This window comes from Oenanthe melanoleuca, chromosome 2, assembly GCF_029582105.1.
Source record: "Oenanthe melanoleuca isolate GR-GAL-2019-014 chromosome 2, OMel1.0, whole genome shotgun sequence".
In the NCBI taxonomy this organism is placed as follows: domain Eukaryota; kingdom Metazoa; phylum Chordata; class Aves; order Passeriformes; family Muscicapidae; genus Oenanthe; species Oenanthe melanoleuca.
In genome coordinates this window covers 134,174,625-134,187,543 of record NC_079335.1, presented here as the reverse complement: position 1 = coordinate 134,187,543, position 12,919 = coordinate 134,174,625, and the positions used below count along the sequence as shown (strand labels likewise).

The 12,919-nt window shown below is 37.5% G+C and overlaps 1 protein-coding gene across 6 annotated transcripts in view; it reads left to right on the top strand.

Moving 5' to 3' along the window:
- The window catches only part of ZNF438 (zinc finger protein 438), a 49,867-nt gene that overhangs the window by 9,984 nt on the left and 26,964 nt on the right, over window positions 1-12,919 (top strand). The window contains exon 3 of one of the 6 annotated variants that reach the window (XM_056484940.1): window positions 6,318-6,533. The exons of the other annotated variants lie outside the window; for them this stretch is intronic. Coding sequence (XP_056340915.1) covers window positions 6,492-6,533 — 42 coding nt within the window. The 5' untranslated portion in view covers window positions 6,318-6,491. The remainder of the gene's footprint in view (window positions 1-6,317; window positions 6,534-12,919) is intronic. 6 annotated transcript variants of the gene reach the window in all.

Here is a 12,919-nt window from a genome sequence, read left to right as displayed (position 1 = left end):
TATTTGAATTGTCTCTTCATAACATTTCAAACTTGAAACACTAGAAAGACTATTTCCAAAATATTTGTTGATAATTGCAACATTAACAGATAACCTAAAGAATTCATAGATATTAGTAATGGTTGAGAGAGAATAGCCATGCCTGCCTAATGGAGGATATTTGCAGAGAATGGTTTCAGGTTTCTTTACTGGCCTCTCTTTCTCCAAGACTTGTGTGTCAGTGGTGTAGTTAACTGATAATTCAGTCTTTGGCAACTATTTTTAGAAAGATGCTCTGGATTGGGAAGGAGAAAATGTTTAATCTGTATACTTGGAGTGAGGAAGACACAGGGTGGGAATATTAACTTGTGTTAGGTTGACTGATTGTAGATCTCCTAAATGAGAAAGTTTTAAATTTCTATTGAAATCTAGTCACATTACAAATAACTGTATTTATAAGCATAGTAATTTTCAAAATTAGTATCTTTGGAATTCACTTTTTCATTATAAAGTGTTTTCACAGGCCCAAAATACAACATTTTTTACTTTAAGGTTTTGAAAGTTAATTACATTTTTTTCTAGAAATAAGATGAATGCCAATAATCTCCCAATTAGAGAGTATTACTTGTAGTGGTACACTAGAGTTGTGGAATATCCTGAGTTGAAAGGGGCCCACAAGGATCGCTGAGTTCAGCTCCTACAAGTTTTCAGATACAAATTCTACCGTGGTTTCACAAAGAGCAGATTTGGACAGGTGGAAAATGTTGATTTGCAAAGGAATCCTATGCAGTGCCCACTGAGCCACAGTGCTGCAGATGAGTCAGTTGCAAGTTCATGTTTTGAAAGGAATGCTCAGTTCCTGATGTGCTGCCTACACTTGGGAGGTACAGGGAACCCTTCCCATGGCTGTTGCCACCAGCTCATTTGCACAGTAATAGCCCCTGTAGGTAGCTCCTGGCTTCTGATAAACTTCAGTCAGTTGACCTGGCTGAAGACAGGCTGTGGTTTTAAGCACATTGACCTGAAAAAAAAACATCACTGAGAGTATTTTTGCTTTACACGTGCAAGTCCTTTGAAAACAGAGTATCTTGCAACAAAATTGAAATCCTTTTTTCTGACTAATGAACCATATACAGTGGTGTATGCTGCAGATAGATTTGTGTTGCATTTATAGCTGTTGAAAAACTAGTGGTTCATCCACTACTGCAATTTTTTTGGCTAACATCTTGTATGAATATTGTACTATTGAATCTTTAATCTGCTGTGGAGACAGACAAATTTAGGAGAAGTGACTTTAATCTTTGAAGCACGTGTATTGACTGGGAAAGCTAGTTCAGTTTATTTTTGCAAATCACCAATCCTTAGAAGTGGGATTAAGTTTAGTGCAGGAGAAAATGGAACTTTCCCTTTGTCTCCAGAGTGAGGTTGTGGTGCTTGTCTCTTTTCAGCCTTCATCTCAGTAAAAGAAGAGGACATAATAATTGTTTCATGTTTCAGTTTTATCTCCTGAAGGATGGGAGTTATTGTTCATTGTTACTTGTGCAGGCTGTAATGTCAGCAATTACTTCTTGTCCTTGTTGCTTCTTTACTGCACTGTCTCTGCCCTATTTGCATACATGTGTTTGAAATCATGTGCTGCTTTTGTATTTTCTTTTTTTCCCCCTTGATTTTATTATTTAGATATTCCACTGAACAGGTAGCTGAGTAGGCTTCAGCCATGCAGAAATTGGTTGTGCAGGTGGCTTTAGTGATGGCAAAATCCACCCACCTTACTAAGATGTGAAGGTAAGGAAAAGGAAACCAAACAGAATCCAACAGAAGAGATGGGAAAATAAAGGCTTTGGTAGTAAAGGAAGGTAGAGGGGAACACCTGAATCACAAGATTGGAAGAAAAGAAGCTAAAGTGATACAGTGGTTTTGGCACTGCAATATGTGGTGATGCTGTTCTGATTTGTAATTTTAAGAACTGAAGAAGCGTGTTACTTAAGTAAGATAATTCAATGATTCTTTTTTTTAATTGTAAAAGTACCTTTTAATCTAATTTTTCAGTAGAGCAGATATACACTAGAATTCATTTTAAGGGAGCTTATTTTTATTTAATGAGGATATGTAATCATGGTAATTTTAATCAATAAATTAATAGAAACATTAGTGCTTGGTTGCTTTGTTCATCTCTTGTTTGACTGGGGTTATGTACTGCATTATGTCTTGGTAGATTTAAAGGAATTCTATTTTCCTTAGTGAGGAGTTTAGGAAAAAAATCTCTTGTCTCACTGAAATGGGTCCCAGTTCTTTGTGAAGGACAGGCATGTGATCACTGTTCACTTTCCAATATCACACTTGAAGGCTTTCTAACTAGACTGAACTGCAGTCAGATTACTCAAATTTCCCCATGTCCCTAGAGAATAGAAATTGTTTCACCAGCAAATACGTGGAGTACTTTGAGCCCATTCTGCTGAGTTATGGGATTTATTTCAGAATTTGGGAGATTCATTTTTATTGTATAGGTAAAGGGGAGAGTTAGTGTTCTTGCTTGAATAATGCCTTACATCTTTTGGACAGAGGTTTTCCATGACTAAATAAGAGCAAGATATTTGACTATCTTCTAGAGGGAACACTGTTGGATCAGCATAAATTTAAAAGAAAAAGTTCAGAAGAGACAACTGACCATTCTTGTGTGGTGTTTGCAACTTTCTCATGATTCTTCTGGGCTTTATTTATACTGCATATACATGGCAAGAAAAAAAGACCAGGGATTTTGTTCTTTTCATGGAGGTGTAGCTTTATCACATCATTGGGAATTTATAGCCTAGTAATATATAGTGTTTTTTCCATTCCTGCATTTTGCAATTGGTTTGTACAGCCTGGCAGCTGAGAGCTGACTTTTTTCATGATTTTTTTTGGCATGAAAGGGTTACTGTTCACATTTCCTGTGTAATTCCTTCTGATCTTGCTGGGCTGTAATTACTTTCTTGATGTTAAACATTCCCAGGCTCCTATAACCTTCTAGCCTGCTTGCAGTGGCCAAGTTTGTCCCAGGTGATCATGTGGGCGAACCTCCTGTTTTTAAGGATAAAAATCTCTCCTTCCTGTGTAAGATAGGCTGCATACTCATTCCTTTGCTGTGCAATCCCAAGAGAAATCTTTAAAAAAAATAATAATAAGGTAGCACATCTCTCTTTTAGAGTCAGACTTAGCAGCCAAAATATATGACAAATTAAGTGTGTGGGTTTAGAATTTGCTGAATCTTGATTGAATAACTGTGAGTTCACATTGAAGATTATTTTTTCTTAATACATTTGGAAAATAGGTTATGATATAAAAAAGACAGATTTTGACTGTAGCTTCTTACTTTTGACCATATAATTGGCAAATCTTTTTAAGCTTGTTTGAATGTAGAACTACTTAGCTGAGTCTTCTTTTTTTTCTTTTGAATTCTTTGCAGTAGCTGCATATCTTAAAAAAAAAGGAAAAAAACCCAGAATCTTACTCAGTTCTATCTTTCCTGCATAGTTCTGTTATCCTGTATTTCTTATGATTTTCAGTTTTGGTGTATAAACAATAAACCCAAGGTATTATTTTGTTTTTAAGTAGAAGTGATTGTATACTACTGAAAAATGTTCAGTGTGTGGGAACTGAAGTGTTCTGTTCTGCAGAGGCACCAAAAGGTTTTCTGTGCTGCTCTTCAGCTTTAATGTGGAGGAGACACCTGTAAGAATGTGAGTGAAGTTTGTTTTCCATGACCTTTATGCTGTTTTCTCACAGTGCCAAGACAGATGAAAGGTTGTGATGGCAGGGTTTTTTTAGGGTGTGAGGAGTTGTAATGTGCTGATACATTGACACTGGTGAGTGTTGAGTTGGTTTGTTTCTTGGGGTTTTTTTTTTGTTACTGACAATGTCAGAGAAAGTAGTTGGAGGTTCTGTGCTCTGTTGGTTCAAGAAGTAGACTGAATTTTGATACTTCAGTTAGAGCAGTCTCATTATCTTATTGTATCTTACTATCCTGTTAGAGGTAACTTTTTTTGGGTCATAATCCTGGTTTTATTAACTGTGCGTTTAATTGGCTGCTTTGTGAAATTCTCAGGCTGCAAGTAATTCTATTTTGTTTAGCTGTATTATTGTACTTGCAACATAGATACTCAGAAGTCTTCTCTGTAACTGACTGACTGAAGTCTTGTCGATATGTAAGTGTGAGCTCAGTGGGATTATATGATTATACCTGGAAGAAAATGGTTTGTAGGTAATAAATTGTATCAATTTGAGCCCTTTTCTTAGTTTAATTCTTACGAACTCCGATGCCTGTGCTTTACTATATAAATAGAAGTTAAAACAGTTGGCGTGTGTGTTGTTGACTATGTTGCTATGCTAGTGAATGATAGGAAGAATTTATTTTAATGTTTTTTTTTTTGTGTTTTCAGGAAGTCTTGAATTTGATGCCTTAGTTATAATTGGAATGTAGTCAGTGTGGTGGCTAGTTGTTAATTGCATAGTCCATCATGTAACTAGGAACTTGGCTGTCAGATCTGTCTATTTTTGTTGTTGAACCCAGATATTCTTATGGGGTATTATTCAACACAAAGAAATCCAGTCCTGGAATAAAGTATTTATATAATAGTTATGTGAAAAAAACCATGAAACATTAGGTGAGTATAACTGGACAGAAGAAGATGCTGCTTGTAATTTCCAATTACACTGTCATTTTATTGTGGCCTGCTTGTCTTCAGATGCCTGAGATTTGTTAGGAAACTTCATATGAAGAGGGTTTACCTTTAGCCACTTGCTTATGTGTTAAACATGTTGCAAGCATGATAGGCTTCCTGTGCAGCAGGGTAATACTTTGGTTAAAGCTTTTTTTCCCAAAACAGCTTACTTTTGACCATATATTGTAAAAAAAGTGAATTTAGAGTTAGTTGAGAGGCAAACTCTCCTGAAGCCTATTTCCTATTCAATAGGATGTATAGTTCATCTTGCCATTCTCTTTACCTGCTTAATTTTGCTTCTGCTTGGATAAAGGTAGAGAAGAATTACTCATTATTTTGTAATTAAATGTAATCTGTTTTGAATTTATTTTGTAAAATATTTAGAATGTAACCAACCAGACTCTCCATTATGAATTTCAAGTTTGTGGTGGAAAGTATCATGAGTGGTAATGAATTTTCTTCCATGAAAAATTTGTGTTTTCACGGTCTATGTGAATTGCCTCTTGCTTTTTGTATAGAAGTCATGTTACAGGATGTAAGCTGGTTCTGTTTATCCTCTGTGTCTGTGTAACTTAAAACTCTTGTGGACTTAAATGTCTGTAATGTACTAGAGGCAAGGTGATGCACATAGGTGCAAAGCTGGGAAGAACTGGACCTAAGCTTAAGTGTATGTAGTGCAGAGAAAGAAACTCTTTGGTTTTAACAAACTGCTATAGAAATAAGGAATTATTTGAATTAGTGGAGCTTTTTAAGCTTTCAGACAATGTAGTCAACTGTATTTTTATAGTCATAGTTGCTCTCTCTTAGGGAGGACATGTAAATTACTGTTGTGACAAAATGCATAAATGTGTCTAGGATTTGATAGTGATTAATTCATTTTACTTATCTAAGGATAGATTAAGTGCCTCAGTTTGAAACCTGGCTATAAAAAGTAACATGTAAACAAATTTAACACACATCCGGTGTAATAGCACATTTGGTAGAACTGAAGGCGCTTTGTTTTCAAGTGCAGTGGTTTCTCACTTTCAGTGTTCACAAGCTGTTTAGTCACAGAGTGCCTCTTGACTGGATTTTTAAGGGCAATTTTTATCTCCGTGGCTTTCTTGACTTGAACTGTATATAAGAGTGTTAAGTACTGCTAAAATGTTGATGAATTATGCTGTTTGCCATTGGTGCACAGAAAGAATCATAGAATATCCTGAGTTAGAAGGGACCCACGAGGATCATCAAAGTCCAGCTCCCGGGCCTTCCCAGGGCAGCCCCAGGAGTCACATTTTGTGCTTGAGAGCATTGTCCAAACACTCCTTGAACTCTGTGACAACTGCCCAGGAGAGCCTGTTCCAGTGCCCACCCACCCTCTGGGTGAGGAATCTTTTCCTGATATCCAGCCTAAAGATCCCTTGACACAACTTCAGGCCATTCCCTCATGTCCTGTCACTGGTCACCACAGAGTTCACAAGGAAGCCATAGACTGGAATGAGGTCTCCCCTCAGTCTCCTCCAGGCCAGGTGAACTCAGCCGTTCCTTGTATGGCTTCCCCTCAAGGTCCTTCACTCCTTTTTATACTTTCTAAAAGCTTTTTTTTTTTTTTTTTTTTTTTTTTTTTTTTCCTGTTGTGGTGCCCAAAACTGCGCACAGGCCACCAGGAGAGGCTGAGCCCATGCAGAGCTGAGCAGAACAATCCCCTCCCTTGCCCCGGTGTGCCTGATGCTCCCAGGGAGGCCCTGCAGAGAGATCTCGACAGACCAGAGGTCTGGGCAGTCACCAGCCACATGAAGTTCAACAAGGCAAAGTGCTGGGCTTTGCCCTGGGATGGGGCAACCCTGGATGGAGAAACTGGGCAATGAGAGGCTGGTGAGCACAGAAAGGGACCTGGGGCCCTGGTCCATGGCAAGTTGAACATGAGCCAGCAGTGCCCTGGCAGCCAGGAGGGCCAACCCTGTCCTGGGGGCATCAGCACAGCCGGGCAAGGGAGGGATTGTCCTGCTCTGCTCTGGGGCAGCCTCACCTCGAGTGCTGGGGCAGTTCTGGGTGCCACAGTGTAAGAAGGATACAGAACTGTTAGAAAGCATAAACAGGAGAGCCACAAAGATGGCAAAGGGCCTTGAGGGGCAGCTGAGATCACTTGGTCTGTTCAGCCTGCGGAGGAGGAGACTCAGGGGACACCTGGTTGCAGTCTTGTGAGGGAAGAGGAGGGACAGGCACTGATCTCTTCTCTGTGGTGACCAGTGACAGGACATGAGGGAACGGCCTGAAGTTGTGTCGGGGAGGTGCAGGTTGGATATCAGGAAAAGGTTTTTCACCCAGAGGGTGGCTGCGCACTGGGACAGGCTCCCCTAGGGCAGTGGTCACAGTACCAAGCTCAATGCAATTCAAGAAGCATTTGAGCAATGCTCTCATGCACAGGGTGTGACTCTTGGGAATGGGGTTGTGCAGAGCTTGGAGTTGGACTCTGATCCATGTGGGTCCCTTCCAACTCAGGATATTCTGTGATTCTCTATTTTTAAGGTTTTTTAATTTTACCATTTTAGATTAATAGTCTGAAAACAGAGAACCTTACAAAGTATTTAGCAATTTGAAAGATGTTAGAAAACAGAATACACTGTATCCTTATTATACAAGTGTTTCTCCTGTATAGGAAGAATTCTGTTCTTGTCATCTGCTCTGATGCTCAAAGTAATTTTATGTTTTGTCATCTGCTAAATGTATACATATTGTCTAATTTTTTTTTACTTACTGAAGACTAAAGTTTCTATCCAAAACTTCACATTTCAGAAACTTAAGCTCAATTCTTCCATCTGTATAAAATCAATTTGGCTTCCAGTCTGTGAATTTCGTGCTACGTAAAAAACGTAGGTGCTGCAGCTATTGCAGCCAACAGTTTTTGAAATACTTGCAAAAAAAAAATTATATAGCCAGAAATACTGAAAAAAATATATGCTTATTTATCTTTGAAGATAACTATCATCAATGGAAGTACTTGTATTTTTAGATTTATCACAGGACTGTGAGTTTGAAGGGAGCTCTTTGTCACTGCAATTTTGTGTTTCATTTTTAAGGTTAATTCAGTTCTAACTTGTGGCATGATCATTGACATTTCCATGGTATGTGCCATGAGGCCTGCATGCAGCAAGTGAATTCACACAGATCAGAAATAGCTTAGAGGAAAAATGCAGAATGTCTTTGGCAGTTATCACCATTATTTTTAATCTCCCCTCCTCCCTTCCAGTGCCTTAAAAAGAAGTAGTTGAGCTGGATGAATGAATGTTTGATACAGAGGATGATGCAGATTGTTGGCATGACCCAGTGCACATCTCAAAACTACAAAGTTTACAACACATATCTTACATTATTTCACTGGTAGTGAAAGGTGAATGACTTTGAAGAGCAGAAGTGAATGTGGTAGAAATAATATGCAGGGTTTTCTGCTTTGCTGCAAGGGAAGCATTGATTTTTGTTTTTACAGAAGTATGTTTGGTAATGTTCTTTCCATATTAAAATCCTTATCTAAATCTTAAAGGATACTGTGTTCTTTGTCTAGGCTTCTCTATTTGCTATTTAGTGCAAGTTTTCGAGATAAAGCAAAACAATAGATTAAAAAACCAAATCACAGCTGTGTAAAGAAAATTATAGCAGACTGAAATAAATTTTATGTTAAAACATGTTTAATGAGTGTTTATTAGAGAACCTCTGAAAAGTGAAATGTCATAGTAAAATCTTGCAGACTTTTCTGTGGTCTTGTATACTAAATGTTCTGTTGCCTGCTTTAACAGTTCTCACCATTCAGAAGACAAGTAGAGTAGTACTGTGCCAATGTTTATCTGAAAAAATATATTGGAAATTTTTATCAGTGTAGTTCAGATCCTAGGAAGATAAGTAGTTTCTTAAAAGTCATTCTGTATTCAGTAAAGAAAAATTATGAGAATTCAGCGTGTTGCAGGTATTGAGAACTCGTGCTGATAAATCACTTGGCTGCTAATCAATTTCTGAAGCTTTAAAAATGCTTCTTTATAGCTGTCTGACAGTTTTCAAACAAATAAAAGCCACTCTGTTGTCTTCTGTACAGGTTTTTCTTTCTGAGGCATGTAAAATAAATAGAGCAGGTGTGTTAGGAGCTGTGATCTAATTTTGCAGGTTGGGAGCCAAGAAAAAATTCTGCATGCACATATCTCGAATTTAAATTTTTAAAAGAAGAGCAGACTTAAAAAACAAGGAGTACTTGAGCATAAAAATGTGACTTGCTTGACACCTACTTGTTCATTTAGTTACTCCCAGAACAATTCTTCTCTTAGGAAGCATGATTTGTTTGGTTGAAACAAGGTAAGGAAGGGAGTGAAGCAATACAGTTCTAAAGAATACGGAGCTGATGATGGCAAGCACTGTATGGCTTGGAGACAGGAGATTAAGGAGGTAAAGTTATTAATAAAAATCTGTGGGCAGTGGAGTACAATGGAATTCTTTAAATATAGAGGATGTTCTTGAAGGGTACAAAAGCTTAGTAATGATAGAAGTCCAATACTGGGCAAGGATGATAAATTTCTGCTGTGCAGAGAAAGGCATAAATATTCAATAAATATTTTGTTCTGTATTCACAAAGAGGCTGGATGATGCTTTTACATCTCACCACCTCCATCATTAGTGATGGGAAAAATGTATTATCACTGTACCAGCAACTATTAATGTTAAATGTTTTTAAATCTGCTGCACTGACACCTACAGATACTAAAAAGGAAAAAAAGCTTAGAAGCTGTATGAATTATTCATTTTGAGTTTTAACAAATCATGGAACAGTGGAGAAATTTTAGAAGGCTGGAGGTGAAGGGGAACTAATGTGCCCAAATTTAGAAAGTATAATAAGTGCACCTTGAAAAGGCTGATAGTAGTATGCTGTCAGTGAAGATTTAAAGGAGAATTGAATAATTAATGCTGATGAGAGTGGGCAAGTCAGACCTGCATTGTACTGCTGCATGGGGTTACTCCTTTCTGTAAACCCATATTAGACTGACTGGCCTGTAGTTCCCCAGATGCTCTCTTGCCTTTCTTGAAGATGGCTATGTGCCATTTTTCAGTCTTTGGGAATCTCCCTTGATGCCATGACTTTTAAAAGATGATAGAGTGCATCCTTGTGGTGGCACTGATCAGCTTTCTCAGCACTACTGAATGCACCCTTCTGATCTTGGGGATTTGTACAACTGCATCTTCACCTACTGTTGGTAACATTTCATGAGTGCCTCAGCCTCTTCCATGGTTTCCTTCACTTTCTCTGCTGAGCATTAGGCCCACTTTTTCCTTAGCCTTTCTTTTGTGACCTTTACCTTTAGTAAATCTCTAAGTGCATGCTTGAGCAGTGTCTTAAATAATTAGAACTCTGCTGTAATCTACAGACAGTGAGCATGACTAGCAGAGTTTGGATTTGGACTTAAAGTAACAATTAGGGCTGCTATTCAAAAAATAGATGTTTGGTTATTTAATTGCCCTAAGTGAGGAGAACTTCAGTGTTAGAATTTGAAGGCTTGACATGACTCGAGCAGTGTAGGTGTCCCACAGCATGGTTTGTATGGTGAATTAATGAAAAGGTACTGTGTGTCAAACCAAAAAAGCCTAGTTGCTTTAAAAGCTTGGTCATGCTTAATTGTTTTCCTCTTGAAGTACTAATTCAGTTTGGTCTTGCTTAGTTTGAGATTTAAGTGAATGCATTTGGAATACAAATATCCGTAGGAACAGAAGACAAAGCTGGAGGCCCATAGAGAAAGAAGAATGTTCCCAGGGTTAGCATAGACTGTGCACCACAGCTGGTTGCTGGACAGCATCCAGGAATAATTTTGACATGTTTATTTCACATTTTTTCTCCGTGAACATGTTTTAAGGACACTTCATTAAAAATGTCCGATAGCCTTTGAAGCTCTGTGCCTTTAACGTTTCTCAAACAACAAGCAGGGTGGTGGATACAAAAATTAAAATTATTTTGGCAAGGACTATTTGCACAATGGGAACAACACAAGCTAAGTGAGTGAAGGCAGTAAACTAGGGCAGGTTGGGTTTTGATTTACTCTTTTTTGTGTTTTTAACTGTGTGAAAGTTTTTTAGTATGTATGGTTCATCAGTAACATAATGCTGATAGACAATAATAGACTGCAAGAAAGAGAATAATTTAAATAAACCATAGAATATGTTGTCCAGTATATTTTCTAGGAAGGGTGTACCAGTTTGAACAACAGCTGATATTTTATGTGCTTCTTGATGCTAGTCAATAAAGCATGTCACCAAAACTAGCTATGTCTGTGGAATACTTGTCTATTTAAATTCTCCTGTTTGTATTAAAAATGTATTTATACCAGAATGAATAGAAAATACACTGTTATGTTCTGATTGTTCTTAAAATGAATAGCACATTAGTCACTTCAGCCCGGCAGTTGCCTTTTCAGTTGGGTCAGAGCTCTAGGAGCTTCCAACCAGGGAACTGGGGCATTCCTGCAGGAGAATCCATCAGAGTGGTGACAGTGCTTTCCCAGAAAATGAGAGGGATGTGACCGAGCAAAGAATGCAGCGAACAGCTGAACCTCTCTGCTGGGGTCTGTATGAATTAGTCTGGGCACAGCAGCAACAGGGAGGGCAGATGCTGCCTCTGCTGCCTGTGCTCTGCTCTCAGCTGGGCTGTCACTTCCCTGGCTGCAGCTCTCACGAGGGTTCCAGAGCTGTAGTTCACATCTTCAGCTGTGGATGTTGAACTGCCCTTAATTATGCAAGATAATTTTGGTTGCGTGTTGGGATTTTTTTATCTACAAGTATAAAATTTACACAATATTCTTTAACACTAAAGGCACCTACTGTGACAGAACTTGTATAAAATGTGACCTTTTAATTTTTGCACTAAATTTGGAGCTCTGAATTTTATGAGAATGCTTCAGTGAGATGATATTCTAATTTGTCAAATTACTGTTTGATTTTTCCCATGTAGAGCAGTTTATTATATGCTTGGGAGGCAGTAAAGGTGGAAGTTGAGTAAAATGGAAGTTGCTTATGCTAGTCATTAGATTTTTATGTGTGGCCTGTAAAACACATATTTGTTTCTGGTGACTAGGATCATGTTTGGGAAACATAAGTTACAACTCATAGTTTTACATTAAAAACATGAGCAATGTTTTTAATGTTGGGTATTGTTATAAAAAATATCCAACTATTGTATTTGCATCTGTGGTTTTAAAAGCATATGTGTTCTTGAAGTGTACTGGATACTCAACTAATCTAGAAAAAAACCCGCCCTTAGCCCTAAAACAGTCTGGGCTAGCAGAATTGGAAGCTGATTCATTACTTAGAATATTTTTTACTACAGGGCTATCAGCAAGGACCATCTGTACCTCACAACAGTTATATATGCTGAAATGAGTTCTATTTCTTCAGTAAAAACTTAGAAGTTATTTTTGAGTTCAGCTGTGGAAAACAGCCTTTTTCCTTCAACATAAATCACTAAATATTTCAGTGTATAATTCAAATTAAGAGCTTTTTTTGTTTGAGAGGAATTAGGCTTTAGAATTTAGTTTGCTTTAATGGTATTGGACATGTGGCAGTGTTAGTTTTTTTTGGTACTAATACCTTTTTTTCTGTTCTTTTGTTTCTTAACTTCTGTCTTAGAGGTTTGAATGTATGTTAGAGATGAGCCCTTTTGCGAGGGAATTTAAACAAAAAGTCGTCAGTTGGTAGGCAGCTTGAATTTTAACATCTTGGAAGTACATCCCATTTTGGCTTAGGTCATTTATTGCTTGAGCATAGTCATAATAAACGGCCATTATTTTTAATTTTTTCTCTTGATAAAAATTTTTATTTTAATTTGTTAGTTCTTGAATGCTTTTTTTGCTTGGGTCTGTGAATGCAATACATCGAACTTAAAAAACATACTGCATTTTATAAAGTATAGAGGATATTACTGCACTAATTTTATAAATTCCACAATGTAGCTTTCTTGACCTTTTAAGAAACTTGTAATGGAAATTCTTATAGAAACAGCTGTAGATGATGCTGTTATTTGGTACCACAGCAAAATTGAGTACTGTGTTCAAGTTTGCAGCTGTAAAATCAGAAATAATTCCATTATTTTAGTAAGAATTGCAAAAGCAATTCACCTTGCAAAGCCTGAAGTGTTTTTTCGCTTTTTGTCAGCTAAAGCTAGGTTTTTCTTCCAAGTAGAACATTAACAACATACCCAGATTATATGAAAATAATGAAACACTGTACAAAACCCT